General features: G+C 44.6%; 2 protein-coding genes across 5 annotated transcripts in view; both read left to right on the top strand.

The window, feature by feature from the left end:
- The first annotated feature begins 54 nt into the window (after positions 1 to 54).
- nol9 (nucleolar protein 9) lies at positions 55 to 8,128 on the top strand. 2 transcript variants are annotated; one of them, XM_030119622.1, is made up of 13 exons: positions 55 to 283; positions 1,263 to 1,784; positions 1,869 to 2,079; positions 2,894 to 3,024; positions 3,175 to 3,310; positions 4,101 to 4,197; positions 4,349 to 4,446; positions 5,157 to 5,324; positions 5,403 to 5,655; positions 5,747 to 5,861; positions 5,992 to 6,166; positions 7,022 to 7,155; positions 7,377 to 8,128. In XM_030119622.1, exons 2-13 carry the CDS (start codon positions 1,320 to 1,322, stop codon positions 7,494 to 7,496), a joined length of 2,103 nt encoding a protein of 700 aa, XP_029975482.1. In that variant the 5' UTR covers positions 55 to 283; positions 1,263 to 1,319; the 3' UTR covers positions 7,497 to 8,128. The 2 variants fall into 2 exon arrangements, with proteins under 2 accessions (XP_029975482.1, XP_029975483.1); XM_030119623.1 differs by having other exon boundaries at positions 55 to 220.
- A 1,653-nt stretch (positions 8,129 to 9,781) lies between these two features.
- plekhg5b (pleckstrin homology domain containing, family G (with RhoGef domain) member 5b) overlaps positions 9,782 to 26,311 on the top strand; it is a 73,661-nt gene continuing 57,131 nt past the window's right edge. The window contains exon 1 of one of the 3 annotated variants that reach the window (XM_030118966.1): positions 9,782 to 10,368. In XM_030118966.1, coding sequence (XP_029974826.1) covers positions 10,287 to 10,368 — 82 coding nt within the window. In that variant the 5' untranslated portion in view covers positions 9,782 to 10,286. Of the gene's footprint in view, positions 10,369 to 21,920; positions 21,972 to 26,311 lie in introns of those variants that run through there. The other 2 variants (XM_030118965.1, XM_030118964.1) reach the window with 2 other exon arrangements.

The following is a 26,311-nucleotide window of genomic DNA, read 5'->3' on the forward strand; positions in this document are numbered from 1 at the left end:
AATACTTGAATGATGAATAACACTCCGTGAAACGTTGTAGTCGACCATCCCGACGCGGCGTCTGCTTGTCGCTCACACATGTAATGTAGCCTGTTAGCCCGTTAGCACCAGCGTATCTCCACCTCCTGGGAGTCCTGTGTTTAAACTACAACATCTCTCCGTTTGGTAGAATCAGCAGCGCCGGTTTCTGCAGCTCTGTGTCGTTTCTCCTCAACTGGGGGTACGTTTTCTTCATTTGCTTGCAACAGTAGCAGCTAGCTGTCAGTGCTAACACAAACTAGAGGTGGGTGACGTTAGCCTGTTAACTTCACCTTAAGTTTAAAATGCAGCGATATAATGTTGTTAAGATGATGTTTCTACCTTTAAGATGAAATAAATTAATCTTTAGACTTGCATATTTAAAGAAATAAGTGAGGAGAATCGCTTGTTTATGCGTTAGCTCGATTAGCTTAGCTTATCGCTACTATAGAGTAATGTGGATACGTGTAAATGTGTGGAGTATTTTCATTTTTGATTTTAAAAAGTTTTAATTTTATTTGCATTTCTGTACTTGGGTTTATCTGATATCGAAAACCCGGTTTTAGATCAGTTTTACCTTATAACTCATAGAAATGCTTTTGCAGGATTATATAAAACAAACAAGGATAATAAATTTCATAAAAGCTTTGAATTTCATTGCCTGGTAGTTATTGTTTATAAATAAATGTTTAATGCAATTATCAACGCTCAAACAAGACTTATTGAGTATAGCTCAACAAGTGGGGGACCCACTTTATTTATTGTTCTGCCTCATCACAGAAATATTCATATAAACTCATGACATATCTTCATTTAATTTTTTTATCTGTAGATTTAAGCAATCCACTTTTAATATTGCAGTTTTACTTTATCTGTCAAAGTGTTTCATGTCTGTTTACTCCAATGTATGTAGTTTATTCTTATCACTGTATAAATTGATAATGTAAAAGTGTGTAAAACAAACATTTATATGGAAGAAGACACATCAACCTGCATAAATGTAAGGCGATCTCTATACGGTGTCTGTAAGGTTTCGCTATAAGGCAGAGTAACCTAAATGTATTTGACAAAAAACACATAATTCAAGAGCAAAACACTAACAAAATGTGATTTTTTTTTTTTTTTTTAGCAATCTCCTAAAAGGCAACCCTTTAATATTGAAGGAACAATGCACAAAAAGAAACGGATGATGCTGTACAACCACGTGAAAGCCAGATTTTAACACTGTACTCATCTTTCTACAGGCTCTCCCCTTTTGTTTTTCTTCAGCTTCCACATGATTAGCTTCTGACTACAGGATCATGAAGGCAAATAAAAACACGCATGCAAAGGGAAAATCTCAGAAGTGGAAGGATGTGAGAGGAAAACGATGCAGGCCTCCCATCAGCTCCTCCGACCTCGGCTCCACTCCTGTGGTGTCGACGGTGGTAAAGGAACAGCAGCAGTCAAGAAAGAAGAAACAAAATGTCAAGAGACTGAAAAGTAAAGTCAAACCAGTCTCTGACAACAAGATAAACACGCCTGAGTCTGGCTTTAAGAAATCATACCCTCAGGCTAATGGGAGTTCGGCGTTTACCTTGGACAATGAGTCAGACGACTCTCAGGACTGGAAGGAGTACTCGCACTCAGCTTATGGGAACGGTGTCAAAACCTCAGATGACACGCAGGACGTCCAGCCGGGAAGACTTGAAGGAGAGGCTCTGCACCACTGTGCTCAGAGAGACGACAGACAGAACCGGGCAGTGCTGATCATGCAGCTGGGCCAGGTAAGGACGTTTGGCTACAATCAGGCATGTGTTCATCCCATTTGGCTTGCTGCTGTCGCTGAGTATCTCTTTACTTCTGTGCAGACCCTGTGTTTCCGCGGCAAGTGTTTAGTGACCTGTCTGTACGGTCGAGTAGAAGTGATGGGATTCACTATCGAAGAGGGCCAGCAGCCGTATCCGCTCTTCTCCCCGGCGTCACATTCTCCACTCACCATCAGATCTATGCAGAACCCAGACGACACCAGAGACGACAGAACAGAAGCTTCAGTCATTCTCCAGCAGTATCTCTCTGCAGGTAAGCAGCTCACCTGCTGTGGTAATAAATATATGTAACGTATCTTCAATGAGAATCTCGAATCTCTGTGTTTTAAGAATACTTCAGAATGAACCCTGAACTTTCAAATGTTGAATTCTCCTCCTTCCACAGTTATTGTTTACTATGCTATGGCTGCTACTCACAGAAAAGCAAGTCTGCCACTCAGAGAGGCTATTTTTCACTGATTTTTTGGCAGTTGAAGCCTCATACACCTAATTCTGGTGGGAGTGAGTTCACCTATGTGCATCGGGGTGAAACTCTAGCATACGTCACACAAGGAACTGGGTAGAATTTTAAACATGCAGCACTGTTTGCAAATAAATAGGAAAAGGCTTTTGAGTTTGTTGAATACAAATAGTAGGTGTGATCCTCTTGAGTTTCTTTGTGATCTGGTGAAACCTCAGACCTTCAGAGTAGTAAAGGAAACTTTGGCAGCAAGCAAACTGTTTTAGCTTAAAGGCAATTTGTTAAAATAGAGAAAAGGGCTATTGTTAGTATTTGGAGATGCTTGACAAGAGCCAAGACCTCATTGATCTACTTCCAGGACTTAAAAGATCTGCCAGTAGCATTTTGGTGTGAGAGGTCTTTTGGAATCCATTCTTTAATCAGCCAGCGCTGTTCAGGCAGAATCAGAGGGAATGACACTTTGTTCTGCAGGTGGTCATAATGTTATAGCTTATGGGTGTGTCATGCATTCCTGATTTAAAATTGTACTTTTATTACTACAACATTGCTGGTATCGATATATTAAAGAAAAACGTGTTTCTGCAATGAATATTTGTTCCGTTTGTAGCGTCACGGAAGAAGCTGCTGAAGAAGGTCCGATCCAACACCTCCATCATCCTGCTGGAGCCCATGGAGACGCCGCTCACACGCTTCCTGTCCAGCTTCACCGAGCTCAGTGAGCTGTTCAGCACACCCGCCGTGAGTTCACAGGTTTTCTCTCAGCTGTTACGCAGCCGTCAACAAATCCCACGAAGCGCGCTCGCCTGAGACCAACCCCCACATCCACATCAGCGTCGTTTCTCAGACGTGTCTGTAAATGAAAACTCTTTCCTCACTCGGCGTCTGCAGAGCGAGCTCATGTCCGCTGTTCTCGACACTCCTCTCAACGGTTTGGGCATGATTCCCCTGGACTGCACCGTCGAGGGCATGAAAATATCCAAGAGCTGCAGAGATGCTCTGCAAGCAGTGGTCAGTGCCTGGAAAGGTGAGCCTCTTTCACACACGCAGCTCTTTTTTTCTTTTCCTGTGTGCTACAGTCACGTGTGAGTCGGTATCTTCTCCATATGCATGGAAGAGATCTGAATCAAGTCCATTTAAAAGCTGCAGAGGAACGCTGTCCAGTACACAGAGAGATAGTGAGGGAGCGTCTTGTTCTGGCTCCTGAAGGACAGAGTTATAAATGTAATGCTCATTCTGCTTTCTTGTGAGCACAAAGAAATTAAATATGTCAAAACAATTTTTTTTTTATGATGTGATCAGCCTGTAAAACTCGTGCTCACCACACTGAAACGAACCGTAAACATTCCTAAAAAGTGATATGCGTGCAACACTCATGCTTTATCCTTGTACTGCGTCACAAACGCCATATATAGAGCATATATATGATTGTGCTATGAATTTGGCATAACCTTGATGTATTATTAGCAGTTTTTTGATATAGTCCATAAATATTTCATGTTAAAATATCGCATAAGATCAAATCTTTTTTTCCATTGACTAAGTGACATAATTATTGCCAATCAAAGTTAAGAGATACTCAAATTATCGATTGTTATAAAATAACATCAATCAATCAATATGTTTTTCTGACAATACATGCTTATTTCAGTACTTACTGTCTCTGTTGTTTTCCTTCTGCCCTAATCTCACTGATCTCACTGTGTTTTGATCCTTTAATGAATGAACTGTTGCAGCATGTTTGTCCGTTTTCTTTTCCCTCTTTTCTTTCTTCATGAAAGTGAATAAAGTCAGAAAGCCATGTGTTGTATTGACAGGAGAAATGGAGGGCTCTGCAGTTATCCTCGTCTGTGGGGCGAAAAACGTGGGCAAGTCCACATTCATCCGCATCCTCATCAACACCTTATTAAATCAGTGAGTGTGCCACAAGCTGCCGCTTTCAGCATATCTTATGCTATTAAATTTGTTTTAGAATTAATCGTCCTTTTTCGCTGAATCACTCTATCAGTTCTTGATGGCTGAGATTTGATGGACGGGATCACAGTAACTCGTTGTGTGTCTGCAGCACTACCAGCGTGGACTACCTGGAGGGCGACCTCGGCCAGACTGAGTTCACGCCCGCCGGCTGCCTGTCTTTAACCTCTGTCAAAGAGCCGCTGCTAGGTACATTTTTATCCGCTCGATTTAAATTTTGTTGACAGTTTTTTTTTTTTTCCCCCCTAAGATGTTAAATCTAAATCACTTCAGAGTGTCCCGGTGCTCCCTTGAACCTGCTCGGGTTGTTTCATGTGTCTCTGAACTTGAATCTTTACATTGAGCACATGTCTGATGGTTTTGTGATAAAAGTGCACAAATTCGTAGCACGCCCACTACAGCAGTAACTGAAACAACAAAACAGACTTTAAAGCTCTGGAGTGTTTTTTTTTTTCAGTGGTGAAATAAGTTAGATGTACGTAGGATTTAACATTTCTTCCAAACTATCAATGGTTAAAGGTATTAAAAGAAAGTAAATATCCTAACATAGTTCAGTGAATCATATTCAGGCTCCTTTACTTATTAGGAAAACAATCACGTTATTGTGAGAGTTTTAGTGACTTAAGGACATCAGAATTGTTTTTATTGAAATTTACTGGCAAATTAATACAATTTAGAGACATTTCCAAGCTGTAAACACTTAAAAATGTATAGTTTGGGGAACTTTCCATAAGATTTGATCACATAATGTTATCTGTATGCTTTCTTATTTGTTTGTTTCAATGTTAAGCATCTTTTTTCTGTATCTGTGTCTCCAATAAAAAGGTTAATGTGTCTCTCAAACACCTGTTCCTGTATCCCTGCATGCATCAGCAGACTCACACTCGACTGTGTTTCAGGTCCTCCTTTCACACACCAGCACAGCCCGGAGCACATGGTCTACTACGGACAGTCGTCGTGCGAGTCGGACCTGGACCGCTACCTGGAGTCTCTCAAGTCGCTGTGGCGCCGGCGCTCCCAGAGCAGAGATGCGGCCGTGGTCATCAACACCATGGGATGGGTGAAAGGTCGGCTCAGGCAGCAGTGAAACAGGACGGACCTCTCCGAGCGCGTCGACACTAAACTGTGCACGTGCGTGTTCGCAGGATTCGGTTTCCAGCTGCTGGTCGACATGATCCGCTTCTTCCCCGTCTCGCACGTGCTGCAGCTCAGCCACGGCGGCGTCAATCAGTTCCCCGCCCTCACTCCGGAGTTCCTGAGGACGGCCCACGGCTACCAGACGCACCCGCCCGCCCAGACCGCTCTGGACGAGTTCACGGAGAGCCACAGTCCGCCCAGGAGCTACAGTCACCTGGTGGTGCAGTCGGAGTTTCAAGGAGCGGGGCGCCAGGGAACAGCGTACGTACCCCACTGCAGGGAATCTGACCGGCCACACGGTGGCGTAGTGCTCAGCAGCTTTAACCTGCCTGCCTTCACCATCTTTTGACAGGAGACACCAGCGAACCAATGAGCTGAGAGAGCTGTCTCTGCTGGGTTACCTCAGCCAGCTGCAGTCATCGGACTCCGGGCCGGTCAGACCGCTGCACAGCCTCACTCCATACCAGGTACGCAGCATCCACGTGACCGCCGCGCTGTCCCAACATCAACTTTTTAACCCTGCAGTTCAGTGGCTGAAAAGTCCAGATTAGCAGTTTATCCTAAAAGCTAATTGTGAACGTGCCCTCTGAACCGCAGGTGCCTCACACGGCGGTGGCGTTGGGGGTGGTCCACTGCGACGTGGTGCCAAGTCACATGTTCTACGCCGCCAACGCCAGCCTGGTGGGACTCTGCTGCCTGGCGGAGAAAGTGTCGAGCCGAGGAGGTCCGGTCCTGCTGTCCCAGGCTCCCATCTGTCCCTGCGTGGGCTTCGGTACAGATCCTCAGCTTTTCTTTGTCTGACTTGTAGTTCACTTCCTCAACTTCTACACAGTTAAGAACACCTCAAATGGAAAAATTAATAGTTATTAATTAATATTAACTATTTGGCCTGTTTTTTTCTGAATTCTTGACCGTTTTAAATGTATTGGCTACTTTTTTTTAATTTCGCCAGTCCTCCTGACACTTTTTTCCGTTTTCTTTCTACCAATTTTAGCAGTGTGTAGTGTTTTTCTAAATAGCAATATTAGCAGTGTTAGCCTTTTTAGCCAAGAGTCTTTTTGAAAATATTGGATATGCAAATTAAATAAAAAAAAAATGGGATGAAAATTGTTCTACGTATAATTTTCAGAAAGCTTTAGAGTCGATACTAAAGAGCCTCAGGTTGTATACCCGTTTTAGCAGAAACTTTTAACTGATACTCTGAGTAACAGAAATTCACTACTGCCGCCAAGTGGAATAAAGTGGCATTATTTCTTCCTCTTAAATCTTCCATCCTGTACCTTTAAAAAGGCAGATCTTTGAGACTCCTAGAGCTTCTGTCACAAACTGATATATTACTTTATGTTTCATTTCAATAATGAGCTCACGTGAAATGCTAACAGGTCTCCATGTGCACAAACACAACAGGTTTAATGATTAAGTATTTAGCCTGTAAATCTGTTCTCACTGTGACGGGCAGAAGCGCCGAGTCGCTCGCTGCGGCAGACTCAGGCTGTGTTTATGTCAATAAAACAGAACAAGTTGTTACTCGCAGTGATTTGCGAGCGACTCTCTGCACACCGAACAGAACAATACGGCCCGAAGGGGAGTTTGAGCGTAACAACATGCTCCCCTTCACGTCCTGCAGGCGTCCTTCGAGGCATCGACATGGCACGAGGCCTGTACCTCGTGCTGACTCCAGTAGATCCGTCCGTCCTGCGGAAAGTCAACTGTCTCCTCCTCGGAGGAATTTCGCTGCCTTCGTGCATCCTCACAAAACAGGTCAGTGAAAAACCCGGTCGTACGCAAACGCAGCGGAGCCGTCTGTTATTCCAACCAGGTGTGTGTGTGTGTGTGTGTGTGTGTGTGTGTGTGTGTGTGTGTGTGTGTCTGTGTGTCTGTGTGTCTGTGTGTCTGTGTGTCTGTGTGTCTGTGTGTCTGTGTGTGTGTGTGTGTGTGTGTGTGTGTCTGTGTGTGTGTGTGTGTGTGTGTGTGTGTTCCAGCCCGGTATTGAAGGGGAGATGCCCTACGTCACGTCAGACTACAGCTTCGAGCTCACCGGTGCAGGGAAGCTGCGAACCTTCAAGGGACTGATCAGGCCGGGTCACTTAGGAGCACAGTGACCAATCGCTTCAGCACACCTTCACATTTCATGACGTTAACAGTTTACACAAACCCAGCGGGCTCCGGCTTGTCGCGCCGGGATGCACCGAGGCTGCGCAGCAGGAGGCGGCCGCAGCGCACAGCACTCACAGGACCTTGTTTTGAAGTGATCCTGCAGGCGGCGAAGGAGATCGCACGGCCCCTCGTATAACGCAGCCTCGTGTAGTTACAGCTGTTGTTCCAAGCCTTTTTTCTTTTGCTGGTCACATTCCAAAAGTAAGTACCTGCCAGATATTAAACACATATTTTTCCTCAGACTTTGTGCTTCTTCTTGCCTTCACACGTTTCTCATACCAGCATCACCGCTGGTTGTTGCAGCTGATTGTCCTTATTGTTGATCTTTGTATCATGACACAAGAGTGCAGGACAGAGGTAATAAATTCAGTGAGTTATTTTTCTTTTCTGTTCATCTTGGTCAGTATTGTTTGTATGCCAGTCGAAGGTTTCACTGAAATGCTTTTTACTGTTTTACATCTGTCAGAGAAACACATGTCACTGCACCTGAAGGTCATTTTGATAAGCTCTCTTGGTGTTTTTTGTTTTGTAGACCTGTGTGCCAGAGAAAGGATGAAAATAAACAAAAATAAAAGTCTTTGTTTCTACGTTGCAGGTTTATTTTCCCCCTCAGGGGGGCAGCAGACAGATGTGGCCCGTGATTCTTGCTTTGAACAACTGCAGATGTTCACATAAAGTGTCAAGAGCAGGAAAAATGGCAGTAAAAGTGCCGAGAGACTGGTTTGATGGTGAAGAACGTTTCAGAGACGCGGTTAACTTGTGACTGACCTTTACATTGTGAGACAGGAGGACTCGGAGGAGGACCCGGCCGTAAACAAGCCACTCTTCCAGTTGGGGAGTTGCTAATTTTGTTAAGTGGGCTGTTTTAACGTCCCCTCTCTGCCCCCCGCGCTCCTCTTTGTTCCCCGCCGCCCGCCTCTTTATTGAGAGCACAAACACGGCGCTGCCACATTTTGGCCGAGTCATTGTTTTGGCTTTGTCAGGTCAGATGTTTTCCCAAAGACCTCGTGCAAAAACCAAAGAGAGATCCCACAGCTGAGGTGCAGCCGTGACACCATCCCCACACAGCTGATGGAGCGAAGTGACACATTTCACATGAAAAGCTCTTCACTTCATATTACGTTTAATTTCCGTGGATTACATGTGGGGGGAAAAAGCACAGATTATGCTGTTTAGATGTGCAGGCCTGCAGTTTTTGGTGTCATTTGTGATTGTAAAATTGATTAAATGGGGTTTTGCGGCTGCTGACCAGACAAAACAAATCTATTCAAACAATTATAGGATCCCAAAATAATCAATAGGATTGAAAATCTCATTCGAACACCATTCACTCTTGTTTGCCCTCAGTCACTTTGTATTGGAAAATACATTTTGCACAATTTAATACTTTCTAATGGAGAATTTTTGTGTTAAATTATGTAAAAAAGGTGATGTTCAAGCTCAGAATGTCTTATGAGCAAATTTTAGTACAGGAAAGTCTTATCTCCATTAATAAGTGGACAATTGTTACAGTCGGTTTGTTTCGGCTCTCAAGGACAAACTTACAGAACTTTTCATTCAACAAATGTCAATAACACAAGAAGGAGGATGAATGAAGATATGAGGGAGAGGATGTAACATTTCATTAAAGAAAAACAGCAAGAAAGTTGAGATTTGAAGCTTAAAACCAGACAAGAGCCGTTTGATAAACTGTCGATCCTAAAACAGCCGGAAGAGCTTTTTATCAAAGTCTCCTTTATTGAAGTTTTCCTTCCAAACATTTCTATCAGTGTGGACAATTTAGACTCACCAGTTAAACTTAGAGTATACGTTTTCAGACTGTGGGTGGAAACTAGAGAAAACCCATGCACAGGTAGAACATGCATCCTGATCAGATCCGAGGCTGGGTCCACCATCAGTTTTTACAGACAACTATTAAACTGAAGTCAATATTTTTGGGGCTGCAGAAGGAGAAAAACCTCAACCTGAAACCAGAAGATCAACAGATCATCCCAGGATCATCTGACGGTCTTCAGAACCGTGTGTGTGTGTGTGTGTGTGTGTGTGTGTGTGTGTGTGTGTGTGTGTGTGTGTGTGTGTGTGTGTGTGTCTGGCGCCCCCAGCGGGCGCTGGAGGGACAGCACCAGGCGGTCTTTGTGGATCGGCTCCGGCTGAATGAATGAGAGGAAGATCACAGGAACGCAGCGGGACGCTCGCGCTCCTCCAGCCTCACGTCGTGTCCGCAGGCTCCCGGAGGGGAACCCAGCCTCCTGCCCGCGGTCCTCCAGTCCTGCTCCTGCTCTGAAGGATCCGTGGAGGAAGAGGAGGAGGAGGAGGAGCAGGAGGGGGGGATTTGTCTTTCGCCTAATCCCCCGTTCCTTTCCCCCCGCATCGACGCGGTCTTCCCCCCGCAGACACTCGGCTTCCTCTCTCTGCAGCAACAGGTCACCGCCAGCGTCCGACCCTGCAGCGGATCGTTACTCCGGTTCTCTCCTAACTTTTCCATCGCGTGCATTGAGGGGATTTTTTTCTTTCTTTCTTTCTTCATTACCCCCCCTGTGGGTTCATGTGATCTGCGGCGTGGCGGCTCGTCCTCCAGCCGGGGCGCACTGCGGAGCGGAGCGGGGGGAAGGACAGGACGGCAACATGAACCCAAACTGCACATCAGACATTTCTGGCTGATCGGGGATTCCGGACAGACCCGCAAAAAGAGAGGATCTCTCCCTCCCCCCCCCTACACCTCCCCGCATGCATAGATGGTGCCAAACAAGTGGAGCATGAATTCAGTCCTGCACAAGTCTCCGCCGCGGAGCTGGCTGGGGCTCCGGTTACGACTCAGTGAGTAAAAAATGCATGAAGTCGAGCGTTCATCTCTGTCTTTGTTGCTCCGTGCATCCGTCTTCCACTCAGCAACAGAAGTCACAGCCTCAGCCTGGCGTCCATGGAGCCATAGATGGAGTTTTATTAATGCAGTGTGTATTTACTGGCATTTAAAGCCAAATGAAGTAGTCTCAGCACAGTGACCTGATCGATTATCCATCCATGTGGGCCTCTCATCACAACCATGGTGGAAATAAATGTATATTTCTCAGATTTGGATGATTCACCTGCATGTTTTTTTGATTTTGAGCTCTCAGGCTTTCCTCCAGCCACCAATCTTAATAACTGGATTTGCCAAATGACCAGAGTAATTATCTCAGCAGGAGGCCTGGATGTTTTCCCCAGACAGGAGAGCACACTCTGGTCTGGAGGCTTTCCTCTCGATAGGACAACTCAGCATACACTCACATGATGGATATTATTGTAAATCTCCAACTTCTGTTTGCTGTGTTGCTCCAGTCTGTCTCCTCTAATCGTGCATCTGTATTTCAGTCTTTAAGCACCATCATTGTTCTTCATCATCAGTTCATCTGCTGTTTGTTTGTCCCTCAGGGCCCAATTTGAGTTTATAGGCAAGAAAGTCAATCTTTCTCATCTGTGTGTAAAGTTGACAGAAGTCAGTAAACACTAACCTAAACACAGCGATTTATCATCCAAGTTAATGGTCTGGATCAGTTGTGCATTTTTTTTTCTACCAAATAACAATCTTTAAAAGATGGGCTGGTTACCTGGCTGTATTAGCTGTTTTTTTTTTTTTTTACATAGTCACTGTTGTATCCATCTTAACTTTTTCTTTTTGCATGTTTAGCTGTTTTCGTCTTTCCAGCCATTGCATTTGGTCATTGTGGCCATTTTGGCTGTTGAGTTTTCTTTTAGCATTTTTAGCTTTTTTCCCCTCGCGCTTTGTCCATTTTTAGTTCTGTCACCCATTGAAGCTGTTTTGGCCTGTTGATTCTTTTATTTTTTAAACTTTTTTCAGCTCATTTAACCATTTTGACTGTTTTATCTGTTGATTTATCCAGTTTGACTGCTCCTTTTGACTCTTACAGGTCTACTAACATTTTGGCTGTTTTCAACAGTTAATATTTAAAGCTTCTTTAATGTTTTTCCTTAGCTATTTCAACCATTGTAGCTATTTTCTGTTCCTTTAAATGTTTAACTGGATTTTTTTTTTCCTTTTCATTTTCTATTTGCACCCTTTAAGTTGCATTAACCATTTCCGTTGTGTTCCGATTTCCAAATATCTAACAGATTGGCAGTAAAAACAAAAACATCTGTCTGAAAGGAAGCAGCTTGTCTTGTTTGGATTCCGAGCCGGCGCAGGTTGCAGACCGGTTTTCAGCTCAGGTCCTCCCCTCCGTCTCCTCCTGCTCGCTGACCTTATACGTGTGATGCATGCGGGGCCGGCAGTTCACGGGTTCACGCGCCGAGCGGAGTGAGCGTGGAGTTAAAGTTTAGCAGCCTTAATTGGTTGAGTCTGGAACCCTTCAGTGTTCCAGGCCACCGGAGTCTTAAGCCCGTCTTAAACACACTGGTCTAATCTGGGACCAGATGTCTTGTCTGGTCTCTGTCCTGCGCCGAAAAACAAAAACACAGACTAGAAATGGCAGCTCCTGAATCACTGGTGGAAAAAAAAAAAAAAAAAAAAAAAAAGTCGACTCCAAAAGGCAGGAGGCACGTGATGCCGCCCCGGTTTAGCTGAATGCTTTAATGACGGGGTTCAGTTTGATGCTGCGTTTGACTCATCTCATTTTCCATATTATGGCAAAACCTCACCAGTGCAAATACTGGAGTGGTGGCATGCCTCTGCACGTTCTCCACTGCCAAATTGCGATAGTGATTAGCCGTTAGATGTCCTTGTATTTAAAGGAGGCTGCAGAGAGATGAAGGAGAGCTTGCCAAAACGGGTCGTCACTTTTACGCTGTAAAGACGGACGTGTCTGATTTTCTCATATGAAACAAGTTAAGCAGTTTCAAGGCTCGCTGGAAGGATTTCCCGCTTGTGTGACTTTGAAAACGATGTGCCGAGCTCCAGCTGGACAGGTGTTTGCGTTCGGTTGGATTTCGTGATTCTCGCTGATGGACGACGCTTCGCCCAGCCGTGATAAAACCGCAGATGCTCCAACGAGGCTTTTAAGGACTTCTTGCCCCGGAGATCGTAAGATTTAGAGATAACGTGCGCACTTAATCTTGGGAACGGCAGCTTAAAAAGCAGTTTTGGACGATGCCTCATGAGTCACGCAGATGTTGGTTTTCTTGCAGTTGTAGACGCTCCGGGTTCCAACGCAGGTTGACTTGTGAGCTGAAATTTAAAATTCAGTCTGTTTAACACACAGATATGCAAACATTTACGTTCACAAGGAAAAGTGTGCCTTTAAAGTCACATACCAGCTTTAAGATATAAGAAACGTCGCTCATCACAATAAGAGCCCAGTCTGTTGAAAGTTTACCATCTTTTCTTCAAACGCGTTAAAACAGACGCAGTCGTAAACAAGACATGTTTTGAGATGTTCTCAGTCACATATTGTCCGGAACATTAATCTCGTACCTCAGATTGTTCATGATCTGACAGACGTGGATGATCTTCCACGTTCATGAAGGATGAAGTTCTTTATGGATTTTATATGTTGCCTGTTTTTGTCTGTTTGCACACACACTTCAACCATCCATTTTATCACAGCCGTGATAAAGCAACAGATTCTGAAATGAGCCTTTTAAGGACTCCTCGACCCCGAGATCTTCAGATTTACAGATTGAGTTCTTCTTTATCTTTGGAACAGAAGTGCTTGATATCACATGACCTGCTTTTCATTTCAGACACTCGAGTTCATGTGTGTTCATGGCGACTTCTGAGCTTACATTAAAGTTCACTGAGCGCTGTGGAGCTGCTGTAGATGTTCCTGCATCATTATTTACATATAGAGGTCAGTGAAATGCTGTGAGATGAGATCCACCAGTTTTAACATGGGATTCCCAATCTGATCAGACACATGCAGTGTTACTGAGCCTGATATTGAAAGATAATCTTGACAAAAGCAGCAATAGCTCAAAGTCACTGCTTATTTTGACAGTTTTACACCCAAATAAATCGAGCCTCAAGAGAATTGAATGATGGTTTTTCAGTTGACCATCACTCCAAACCGTCAGTAATATTTATTTCAGATGGATACTCAACAAAGAAGAAAAAAATCATCAAATTTAAACTGCCTTGAAGAAAGTATATCTCTAAGGTTTATTGTAAAATAAAAATCTAAAGTTTCAGATTTAATGTGCGGTCTAAGTAAGTGATTTATCAGTATCGATTCCCACCTCATGAGGTTTGAAAACCGTCGAACAGGCGGCAGCTTTTGATTCGATGCCACGATCATCGCCGATAGATGCTTTGTCCAGCTGTCCTGAAAGTGCAGATGCTTCTCGGAATTTCCTCTGAGCTTTTAGTTTCGAGGTCTTCCTGACCCTGCGGTCTTTAAGATTTAAAGGCGAGGTCCGTGCTTCACCTTGAGAGCAGTGCTTCACGTGATGCTTGTCTGCAGATGTTGGCTTGCACTGCTTCTCACACAGGCCTGAAAGCTGATACTCACAGTTCGTCGTTTGCATGTGATAAAAAAGGCCCATTTAGTAGCCGCGCTGGTGCTTTGTATAACGTCACATGAGCTTCATGGACTGGATAGTGTGCAGAAAGAAATGCTGCTTGGAGCGACTTTGTAATGATGGAAGAAAAAGAAACCGAGTTGAGCTGGTAAATGGACCTGCTGTGACGTCTCTGAGCTTCAAACTGCAGCGATCTGGGTATGTATGTTTTAATCCGTGTGTGTTCTCTCGTGCATGTGCCACTTCAGGCTTTTTTACAGTTCAGGCTTCCTTTTTTTTTTTTTTCAGACTGTCTTTCCATTGTTCTCATCTCGTTTTCCTTTCCCCTCTTCGCCTGTCTGCCTTTTCCTGGTGCCATTCCAGGTCAGAGCCTTCACTGCTTTCTCACTTTCTCCCTCTTGTCTCTTCTTGTCGAAGCGCTCTCCTCATTACTGCCTCAGCATTGTGTCTCATCTCTGTAGTTTTGACGTTTATCAGCTTCACACGTCCCCCCCCCCCCCCCCCATTCGCCGTCACCAACGCGTTGGGCTCGGGAGTAAAGCTTTTACGTCGATGGTGTGTCTGGTTCTGAGGTTTAGCGACGGGCGAGCCCTCCATCAGTGTGTTTTTCCTCTGGCTGAATGGGATGCTTGTGTTCGAGGCTGCAGTGGAAAAGAACCCCGGCAGTGAAGCGGTGATCCACTTCCTCCTGTGCAACATAAAACGCATTTCCCTGCTTGCATCTCATCACTTGTGCACTTCCTGCCTGTGGTTGTAACTGAGGCTACAGCACTAAAATCACTTTATTACTCCGCCATGTAAACGTTAAAGGATAGAAAAAGAAAGTGAGGGGGGAAAAAAAACATGTCAAACGCCACAAATAAACCCTGTATTTAACAGGAAGTTTGAGTCTGACGTCACTTTTTACTGCTTGATGATGTCATTTTAAATTTCACTTAATACAAACTGTACTGTGTTGGTTTTTCGTAAATCCTCACGTTTGTGGTTCCTCCTCCTTTTTCTCATTGGGTGTGAAAGTGATTCACAGCACCACCTTGAGGTAGAAACTGGCATTTCACCTCTGCAGCTGTTTGCTTCTTGCGCGGATGATGTTAAAGGTGCGTTAAGGAGTTTGCACGTTTTATGCGAAACAACAGCCCCTACAGGCCTTGGACATAATGGAGCTTTGTGAAACGCTCGTGCCTGTGGCTTGCGTCCATGTACGTGCACGGAAGAGGGGAACTCCTTCCTCGCTCTTTTAGTAGATGCTCGAGTAAAATGTAAGTTTCTTCTGCCTGGTGGGGTCTGTGCTGGAGTTGTGGCAGAGCTAGAAGCCAGTCTTTTCTTACTTTCTGGAAGATCCTGCTCAGTTGTTGCTCACTAGCTGCTCGTTAAGCATCTGGCGGAGTAATGGCGGACAAAACAAAACTTAAAGAAATCAGGCCAGCGGGAGTGCACATTACTCACATCCTCTCAAATTCTCAGCAAAAAAATTCTGGTGCCGGACCGGCACTGCAACTTTCAAGTGACAATTTAACGCTGTTAGCGGTACTTACAGTGAATATATCGGGGCACATTGTACACACCATTGAATATTTGTAACATATTTATGGTGGAAAATAAGTATTTTTAAAGTTGAAAAACTCCTTGATGCACCTTTAAATCTGCTCTCGAACATATTGCTGCTGAAGTCAGAATACCACACTGAAACATGGAAGTCATCGTTTTTCAAACATTGTGCCTCTTAAGTCCATGTAAACTTGTCAGATCTGATTGTTACTATTGTCTGATTTTATCGAAATGGTCTGAATGTTATGCTTTTTAAGCGTTGAGCTGTTGAAGGTCTTCACCCATTTGGACAAGAAAATGAAGCCTCTGGGTTTAGAGTTTGTCATGATTAATTTTTAAAGCTTTTGCTGAAAATGAATTGAAAATTGAATATGATGAAGTTTGAGGACTGAAAAATGAAAATGAGGTTGTTTTTCTTGGTAAAATACATGAACATTAACCACGGAGCCTTTCTCTGAAGGATGAGAAAGTGAGTTTTTAAATGCAGGGTCATTCCTGTGGCGTGCAGCGCAGGTGAGTCTCACGTTACACACACAGAACAGGTGTTGTGGCCTTCCACACGTGACTGCAGTGTCAGCTTTTGCTGTTTTTAATCACAGATGAAGTCACTGTCATTGAGCGCTCTCACAGCTGGAGGCTTATTTTCTCTCTCACGCATCTCCCCCCGTCGTCCCTTTCTCTCGGGTCGCTTGGAAATGCCTGATAGTAAACTGGAGGAGATACTTTGTTCTAGAAATCCTGACTCCAGCTTGTCCTGCCTTTCATTCACGGCCGTTTGCGTAGTTGTTATTCTCATTATACGACGCATTATTGTTCAGCGCTGGTGTGTTTTCTAGGTTCGTGTTTCAGATGGTGTGTATTGATTCGTTTCCTGAGGGGAGGTTTGTGCGTCAGTGTTTGAGGAGTAAACTCCCAGACTGTTAATAGAGATGAGTCTATCGAGTGTGTGTGTTCACAGGTTAATGTTTACTGTCATTTTTTTTTAAATCTATATATCAATTTTCCAGCTAATTTTCCTTGTTATTCTTATCCTTTATCTCATACTTATATTGTGAAAAACGTTAAACGGTGAGTTGGCTAAATGGCTTTAAACAGCCGAATAAGCAAAAAAGCTCAAATGGTTCAGGTAAAATGTGTTTAGTGGGAAGTAAAAATGTTTCTTATAGTCAGAGTTTTTCTCAACAGTGACACCAGTCGTTAACATTGACTTGCACTCATATTTGCAGCCCTATTATAAAATCAGTTGTAATTCCTGCTTGTCTGCCTCTAACTCCTACTCCAGCCTTAACTAGTCTAACATTAAAGCCCATCTCACCTGAAAAAATTGAGAAGTTTCTTCAAAAAGCTCTCGCCAGTTGCCCCGCAGAGACGATTAGTCCCTTTGATTTGAGTGTGTAGCAGATTCTGGCCCCTGCGGCGGTGGCAGTAGGTGCACGTTCACACACCTCCTCCAACCAGCAGATGTTTACCTCTGAACGTGTCCCTCCACACTCCTAACCTCCACCCTGTCGAAATGACTGTTTACGCGTGTTGCAGCCTTCCACACGACAATAACTGTACTTTCAGAGAATAGGTGTTTTTGATTTCCCCCGTCGCTCTGTTATTGGCTCCTCGGCTGGAGCCCCCTCTGCAATTTCTCCCAGATTGTTTCAATTATGGGATTATTCATATCAACAAGCTGAAGAGTGGTTGTTTGTCCCTCTGTGCTGCTGCTTTAGGGACGGACTGCTAAATTACACCGTGTCTCAGAGTGAGTCACCCAGCTGGGACGGTCCCATGCTCTCTTGCACGTTTGGGCCTCGGCAGTTATAAAAGCCACTTTAGATAAAACGGCGTTATGTTTTAGATTGGAAGAGCAAAGTTAGAATCTGGCACCGAGAGACTGCATGCTTTGTTGGCAAGAAGATCAGTGGATGGGCTGCAGGCGGCCGGTCACAGCCAGCTGTCCGTCTGTCAGCAGCTGCTGAGGAGCAGCTGGACAAATTGTGCTTCGGCAGCCGCTCCGGCGGCGGAGACGCACTCCATTAAAGTCTCTCCGTGGATTAATTTATTCCCATTGATTAGCGAGCCAACCCAGACGGCTCAGCGTGAGGCTTCCTGTCTGATCGTTCCTCATGCACGCTATGACAGCAAAGATTACAGCGTTTAAGAGGATAAACTAGGAGAGGATGCTTTAATTTAAGTTTAGTTTTTCATTGCAAGTATAAAAATTTGATTTTATATTTTTCCATTGAACATAACACATTTGTTTGCTGATTTATTCACGTTTCATCCTGACTACACTACACTGCATTAAATAACTAAACCTTTAGATAAGTGTTGTCTGTTGATCAATGAAATTGGACACAAAATATAGAAATATTTACACAGATACCATGATTTATGCCTTTTTGCTGCTTAAAAACACTTGTTAATCCCAGCTGCATGTCATTTATAGCTGCATGTCTCTGATTGCTGAAGAATTAAAAACGTGTGATATGGGAGATAATTTCTCATCAGATGGAGAAATATCTCACGCCACGATAGCGGCGATCATCACGGCTCCACGCCGAGCTGACTCCGAGCTCCACTGCTCCCAGGTTTTCCAGATCGCGTTGTTCACGGTAACTTCAGCTGCACAAACTCCTCCCAGTGTTTTGCATGCTGTGGTTGAAATCTCATTAGATATTCATGGAGGCAAATGGATGTTTGTTTTTTTTCCTTCCCTGCATGCACCCAGTGAGTGAATTTTCTTTTTCTTTTTTTCTTTTTTGTCCAATATCAAGTTTGCACGCAGTTATTCATGTAAGCTTTCAGTGAAACAGCAAAACGTCCTGCTGGAGTGCTTTTTTTTTTTTTTTTTTTTGAAGCTCCTCTTTGATGCAACAGAAATGATTTTAAATCATTCATGAGTTCTCGTTTTAATCCGTCACAAAGGGAAGTTTGCCGGCGGAGGGTTAAACCCCGGGCCGGGTTTGATGGCCCACCTTGCTAAATATATCCCTGAAACTCCTCCACTCGGGCACGCACAAGCCTTCAACTGCACTCCCTCTGTCAACGCTCCGACACACACACCCACACACACACACACACACACACACACACACACACACACACACACACACACACACACACACACACACACCGGCGGGCTCATTTACAGTCCTGTCGCACACCCATTTCTCAACACACCATTAATACTTCAGTGAGTGCGATTCTGTCGAGAAGCCGTCTCATTTAGCTCCTGCTCGCCGGCAGAGTTACGCCTGCTATTCCTGGCTCGGGCCAGCAGATCACACCCAGAAGAGCCAACGCCGGTCTCAGCGATTATGTCGCCATTGATTTTCGATCTGTGAAAGCTGTGTTTTATGTGCGATATTGAATTTTATGCTGTCACGTAAGAATGGGCGTGATGAGGGAACTGGTGCTGCTCTTCGGCTGGAAGACTTTAATTCAGCGTAGCCACTGGAAACCCGCAATGGGTACTGTTCTAGTTTTGCGTTTCAGAAGCAGGGTAGACGCCTGACTTACTTTTTTTTTTGTGTGTTTTTGCTTCTGACTAATGCAGTGTGAACATCAGCTGTGAAATAATCCAGGCTGCCAATCGGCTAATAATTTTTTATTAACTAATTGCATAATTTCTCTGAATTAATGGCGATCAATTGCACTTCTTTCTAGTTAAAATCCAGTCATTTTGGATTTGCAGGGCTAAATCAACCAACAGCACCAACTACGTCGTTTCCAGTGTTTCTGTCGTTTCTTTGTAAACGCAAAATGTTTCTGAAATGAAAATTGAGGCTTTATGAAAGCACATATTTCTGGTTTTACACTTCAGTAGAAAGAGAAATGGAAGTTAGCTGGTGTTCACTGTGCTCAGCCGCCTCTCTTCTGGCTGTGGATAATCAATAACCCAATTCTATCATACTTCCTCAGGGTGGAAACCTGTCCGGACGTTAAACGTACTGACCACGTCGTCAGTGGCTTCATCACAATCGGTGCTTTTGCTTCAAGCATAACGTACAGCTGAAGCAGCTGTGAGCCACATTGAGCGTTTCTTTAAATGGATTAGAATGACTCCAACACGTGAAGATCAGTTTGGTCTTTTTTTTTTTTAACGTCTGGAGTTTTTGCATCACAAGGAGCTCAACCGCTCCTCTTTGTGTTCGTAGGGGAGCTTTGTGAAGTCTGGAAAAATAATCCAGATGATTTTATTGTGATTACATCATGTTTGTTTTGTTTTTGTTTTTTTTAGATCGCACTCATGACTTGATTCCTTTTTTAAGTTGAAATCCTTGGGACGAGGGGGATTATAAGATGAGGGTGTTGAAATGGTGGAAGAAGGCAAAAGAACACCTGTCCATCTCAGGACTAACGCCAATACACACCAGCACCGTCGGGTGCAATATGGAGCCGCTAATTAACCTACCGTTCATATCGATGCGTATTGAGAGAGAGAGCTGGTGTTACTGCAGAAAAGAAGCAGAAATGGAACCCAGTGTGTCCCGACATGCTGAGACGATGCAAACCGCTTCTCTCATTTCCTTGAATAACAACTGAATATCAACCAGATCGTTTTCATCTCACGCTCCGGCTCTCAATTATTTTCCCCAATTGTGAAAATTCATGTCTGCATGCATTTGCATTCCCGTGGCATTATGCCCTAATGAAGCAGGTATTTTTTGCTGATGTGATTGTGGACGATCAAAGCTTCGCGGCCCGCTTCGCGCTCTGTTCCTGCAGTAGGTGGAAATTGGCCCTCGTGTCTGCAGCCCGGTTCTCATGCCGCACCGCTGCTCTCTTCATTAAAAGGGAAGCTGCTGCGCTGCTCAAAGCTGCTTGAGATTATTACCATATGTCTGCAGAGCCCAGAGCCGCGCAGCAAACCGGCTCCCATCCTACCCTCTAATTTCTTATCCCAAAATTGGACATGTGGGTCGCTATGTGTGACAACATCCCTCCCTTCCCCCGGCCGGCGCGCCACATTCTCACAGTATTTCTTCTCCCGTTTTTTTAGACGCGTAATATCGGCGCATCGGCCTTTTTCAGCAGCACCGGGGGAAAATATTATGCCTCCGCTCAAGTTATCTAACAGCCTGTTGTTTTAACCCTTCAGTTGTTATTGAAGGACGCCGGAGAAGCGGCGCGCGTTGTCTCAGCGTTTCGTAACAAGACTCCCCCTTTGCTCGTTTGCCTGCGCCGGTTTTCACGAGGCCTATGGGTGCATTGTACATCCACAGAAATAACTGAGCTCACTCGCCACAGAGCGGCCGCATTCATAAAAAGGAATAAATCTTCCGGGAGACATAAAGGGCGCGGGCACTAATCAATGCAGAAAAATGTCAGCCTTTTACAGTTTGAGAAAAACATAAAGAAAGTTCACTCGGGATGTAGGAGGTTTAAAAGAGAGCTTTGTGCCACCCAGACCAGAAGCCATTGGCCCAGATTGCCCGTCCCAGCATGCAACTCACCTCTACATGAATACAACACTTGTCCGATGGAGTGGGCAGAAAGCCCCCCTGTCGTCAGGAGATCCTACACAGGGATTTAACATGAGCAGCTCGCCTCACACGCAACTTTTGCTACAGTGTGAGAAACTCTGTCACGGATAAAGTCGAGGCGGCGGCGAGGGAGATGTTCCTCGGCGCTCCCGGAGATGAGATTGCGGCACCTTTTGCCTCCTGGACGCCTGTGATTTAGCCGGGAACAGCTCGGGCGATGGATTAGGAGAGGGGAGCATTTGGTGCCTGACAGCTCCTGGTGGTTGGCCTTCAGTAGGTGATTAGCAGAGAACCGAAAAACACGAGGATCAGCAGGTCGGCCGGTTGAGGAGAAGGTTCAGAGACGTGTGGCGGGAAAGGAGGATGATCAGGATCAGTATCAATGGTTACTGAAGACTTGGCTGTAAAAAGCAGCTGTCTGAAAAAGTCGAAGAATCTATGTTTTTGTCCCTCTGAAGACGTAACGGATTGTACTTCATAGGTGTTTCTGGCCTCATCCTGAGGACGGATCAGAAGGTTCAAAGCGAGTTTTAGCAAGTGCAGGCTGGATGAGGTAACGCTGCAGGTGGAGGTTCTCAATGAACAGTTGGCAGATTAAACGCAAGCTGGCTGGCATGTTTTATGTTATAAAGATGGCTGAAGGGAGGAGATCATTAAATGACTGCAGATGTTTCGATCGTTGTTTCTTCTGAGGCGACCGGAGGTTGTTAGAACTTAACGGTTCCAGTAGAAACGCCGAGGAACAGGTTCAGTTTCAGCTAGACATGAAGAGTTCGGCTGTATTTGTGACGGCGAGGCTTTAGCCGCTTGGAGAAGCGACCATGTTCCTGTACTGGAAGAAGCGCGGCGCGTACGAGCTGGAGGCCCTGCCGCCCTCGCTCGCCCAGGCCGGGATCGAACGCTACTCCTGGTCCTCGTCGCTGGACGTCATCCATGACCTGTGCGGTAAGCCTCGGTCACCTGGAGGCCGCGTTTTGAACCCGTCTTTTGTGCTGTCTGCTTCTCCCACGGTGAAACCGGACGCCGGTTTATGTTTCTTGAAGCTATTATTTCACATGAGTCATATGCCACATGCTGCTAATGTTCAAAGGCTGTTTGGGGGGAAGTGAACAACAGAAAGGAAATGCCGTCAGGGTAACCCCCTTATCACATCTGAATAAATTTAGACCTGCGATGCTTTTTGGTTACTCCGTTCACTGAAAAAGCAACAGTTTTGACTTTTGATAAGTCTCAGTACCTTGTGTGTGTGTGTTTGTGTGTGTGTGTGTGTGTCAGGGGAGAATGGACAGTTGGAGTCGACAGAAAGGCAACAGTAACTCATGTCTACTTGTGCGGTAAACGGAAGACCTTCTCTGACTCATTAAACCTTGAAGCTGATGAGCTGCAGCAGCAGCAGAAGAACATCCGGGGTCACTGCTGGCATAAGAACAAGAAACTGAGGCTCCGGTTTGCACAAGCTCGCCGCGACTGGACAGATAAAGTACGGCTGATCCGAATAGTCTCGTTTTCACGATATGTTCCATCGAGAATGAAGGTTAAAAAAAGTTCCGACCTGAAACTTTAAAGGTGAACTTATTAAATTGAGTGTATGTAGGAAGGTCAGAATGATAAATCAGTACAATAACGCGCTGCTCAACACTATTGCGATCTACGACCTTAAAAATGAACACAACCAAAAAATGAAAAGCTCTCAATCTTCAGCAATATTGGTCATTCGGACCTTTAGTAAAGGCCGAATTTACAAGAGGGCTGTTGAGCTGGATCACATGATAAGAGACATTCATGGACAGTAGAGGCAAAGAGGAAATAATAAAAATGGAGCTTTTAATCATATAATAATGCATGGAGACGTAGCACAGAAGTAGCATTTTACTGTTTAAAACGTCCTGTACCACATCTTATCTGATAATACTGGCATATTATCTGGTTATTTCACTTTTTAAAATGATTACGATCATATTATTTTTACAGGTTTGTTAATGCACCATGGTTTATTGGTGTCTTGATGGGGGAGAAAAAATGTATTATCCAGAATGAACAGAAAAACCCTCTGCGGCGTCTCCACTGTGTTTTTTCTGTCGTTTTATTGATTAAGCTCACAGGAGCAGCAGCTTGTATTCAAAGGCTTTTTAGAACAATTCACCGAATCCAGCGTCTGTGGTTTTGGTGAATTTGAAGAGGCGTTTAAGGACAGCTCAAAGTGTTGTGGAGGGGTGTTCAAGTCGAGTGAACAGTGTGGATCAGTGTGATTTAGGTAATTTGTCATTTATTACAGTACAGATCTGCTAATCTGTGATCTGGTCGATATTGGGAGGATTTTTCAGAGTGTTTGTCATCTGTCATCAAGGTGATTTCAGAGAGGTGTTTAAGGACGGGCGACGGCGTTGATCGTCTGTGATCTGGGTGGATTTTAAGAGACGTTTCCAGACAGTTAAGTTAAGGTCAGCGCTGATTTGGGTGATTTTGGAAAACGCACTTAAAGACGGTTCATCCTGTCACTCATTCATGATTGGGACGGTTTTGCAGAGGCGTTTAAGGACAGTTCGGTTTTAGATCGTCTGCGGTCAGGGTGATTTTGAGGAGGTGGTTAGGGCCATTTCACATCATTTGTCATCTACAATTTGGGTAATTTTGGAGAGGCATTCAGGGACAGCGCAGTAAATGTAATTTGTGAATTGGGTGATTTCGGAGAGGCCTTTTAAGACCATTCAAAGCATTTTTCAAACCTTCTTCCTTGTTTTAGAAACAGTCCTGGATGGGCGATTGTGTCCTGCATCTTGTTTGATTCTGGGCGAAGTTTATGAGTCTTAATTTGTCCGGTGCCTCAGAGCCTCCTCGGAGAGCCCACCAGAGGCTCCCGTCCTGTTTTCACGCTCAGGAAGGAGAAGAAACAGCCCATAAAATCTGTTTACCTGTGATATCATGGTGGGAATCTCTGGGCGAACATTAATTCTGCATGATAGAAAAAAGAAATGGGAGCCCGGTGTGTCGTTTGGACCTGCTCCACCGAGTCCCTCTGCATCCCATACACCGTGGGAGACATGAGATCTGATTTTATGCTGTAAATTTTGACGTGGCACGGGGGCACCGGCTTTCCTGCCGATTTCTGCCGTCAGTGCAGGGGAAGTGATAACACAGCGCCGCGGAGGAATGTTCTTCGCCCTGTCCGCTCGGCCTGCCAGCCTCGTGGAAACCTGACCGGGTTCTGGTCAGCTCGCCTGCAGACCCGTTTGGCAGAGGCTGAAAGAGGAATGCCACGAAGGGAACAGTGGAGCTTTGATCCTGATCCTTTCTCTCCATTACGGTTATAAAGTCCTGATCTCCTTCAGAAAACATTTTGGATATCGTCCTTCTTTCCAGTGCCGCGTCGAACCAGAAATATCAGCTCCGAACGCGAACCCGCCAGACTTTCCCTACTCTGAAATAAGTGTTGGCAACTATTTGGCAAAGAGCGCTTCGGCTCTTTGATGTTTGAATTTTACACGATTCTTATCGTGCTTTGATTCTCACAACAGCAGCACTGGCACGGCAGGCGAGCACGCTCATCAGGACAATCAAATCGTAGCTTTTTCAGACTGTCAGTGTATTATTTTGTTCATTTTCTCCATAAATCGTCAGAGTTCTGCACTTTTATTGTGACACGGGACTGATTTGAGGTGTCTGTTTGAACCAAAAAGACTTCAGCGAAGCAGATGCTGGACAGCTGCTTCGACCTGCAGTTTATTCTGTGATGTTACTTCCTCAGTCGTGCTCTGTGAACGGGGGATTATTGTGGGAGGATTTCTGCAGCCTAAAGACTGCCTTGCAGGATTTATGTGTAAAAGCATTCAAACAGCAGCAAGGAATTCATTCAGACACACGAACTTCAATCAAGAATAAGGACCGAGTGCTTTATTTGTCCACCTGATCTTGCGTTTTTGACCGCTCAGGTTTTCTGGTCCAGGCTGCGTTAAGAGTTGAGGCTTTGATCAAACTGCATCAGATCGGTTTACAAGTTGAATGACTTCTAAAACTACCACATATGGAACAAAGCAATTGTACCGAATTCCCCCTCAGCACAATGAAAAGATAGAAATTAAAGATTTAGCTTGGATTTAAAGTAAGACATTGACTCATTCTGCCCCGTTTTTGTCAGACAGGGTTTAAAGCTTGTTGGCAACCACAGCATGAAGATCTGAAGACGTCTGCCTTGTTGGCGGATGTGTGAAAAAAAAAAAAGAAAGCTCTTGAAACAATATTCCCAAACAAAAGTATGAATATTCCCAAACAAAAGTATGTACATAAGAAGATTGTCAAGCACGTTCGCCCTTTTAATGCATGGTTCTGTAGCAAAATGTCTAAGTATTCTTATTTTTTAGATATTTTCTTTGAAAGTTGCACATAAATCACTCTAAAAACTACAGTTCATGTTAACATAAACTCCAAACAGACAATTTAAAAATTGTTCAAAAACAGCTCTTTTTTAAAATGATAATAATTTGGACGTCAGAAACTCGTCGGGTTAATGAATTTCTCCTCTTCTCTTTGCGCTGCGTCCTCCTGACCAGTTTAGAATATTTCCAGAGGACTAAACAGAGACATTCCTCTCGTCGCACTGAGCCGTGAGTTCCAGTCACAGCAGAACATACCTCCGTTTGCCTCCGAGCCGCGGCACCAAAGAAGACTGTCAGAAGAATAAAGCCACACAGGAGGTCACACTGTTATATAATAATCTCTCAAACCTGACTAATTACTGTACAGTCTGACATAAATGCCCCCCAAAAATTCAAGAAATGTACTAATCTCCTCATGACACCTCTTAGAAATGGCGACAGGGTCTTAGTTTTTTTTCTGAAGTGACTCATGAAGCGCTTTGTTAGGCATGAACGGCTCGCTGGATTTTTTTTTTTCTTTTTTTTTTTTTTTGCTATTAAATAATCTGAAAAAAAATCAGCAGAATAAATCAGATATTTGCCTTTTGTTAAATCCTCTCTCTCTCGTGAGCTGAAAGTCTCGAGCTGCGCCTCTCTGGAGTAGTTTACACTTGTTGTTCTGTGGTTTTGGGTTTTCTGCACGGTGACCTTGGGTTCACTCAGATGTGGTTGAAGGAGGGAGAAAGACGGAGGGCGGAGGGGGTAGAAGAGTGTGTGTGATGCACGTGTGTGTGTGTGTGTGTGTGCGCTCTAACCACCATGGGGGTAAAACAACATGCAGCAGAAGGACTGCGTTCTGCCCCCGCTGCCACTGAACCCTCAGCATTGGAAACAGCTGCAACCTGCTGGTGTTGATACGTCTTTCCACCAGGC

Source organism: Salarias fasciatus, chromosome 20, assembly GCF_902148845.1.
Source record: "Salarias fasciatus chromosome 20, fSalaFa1.1, whole genome shotgun sequence".
Lineage (NCBI taxonomy): Eukaryota > Metazoa > Chordata > Actinopteri > Blenniiformes > Blenniidae > Salarias > Salarias fasciatus.

Bases quoted from the DNA above. Each gene is read 5' to 3' on its own strand.
- nol9 (XM_030119622.1), top strand. From the start codon at position 1,320: ATGAAGGCAAATAAAAACACGCATGCAAAGGGAAAATCTCAGAAGTGG. The intron at 4,447-5,156 runs GTACATTTTTAT...ACTGTGTTTCAG, and splicing joins TGTCAAAGAGCCGCTGCTAG to GTCCTCCTTTCACACACCAG. The intron at 7,156-7,376 runs GTCAGTGAAAAA...TGTGTGTTCCAG, and splicing joins CGTGCATCCTCACAAAACAG to CCCGGTATTGAAGGGGAGAT.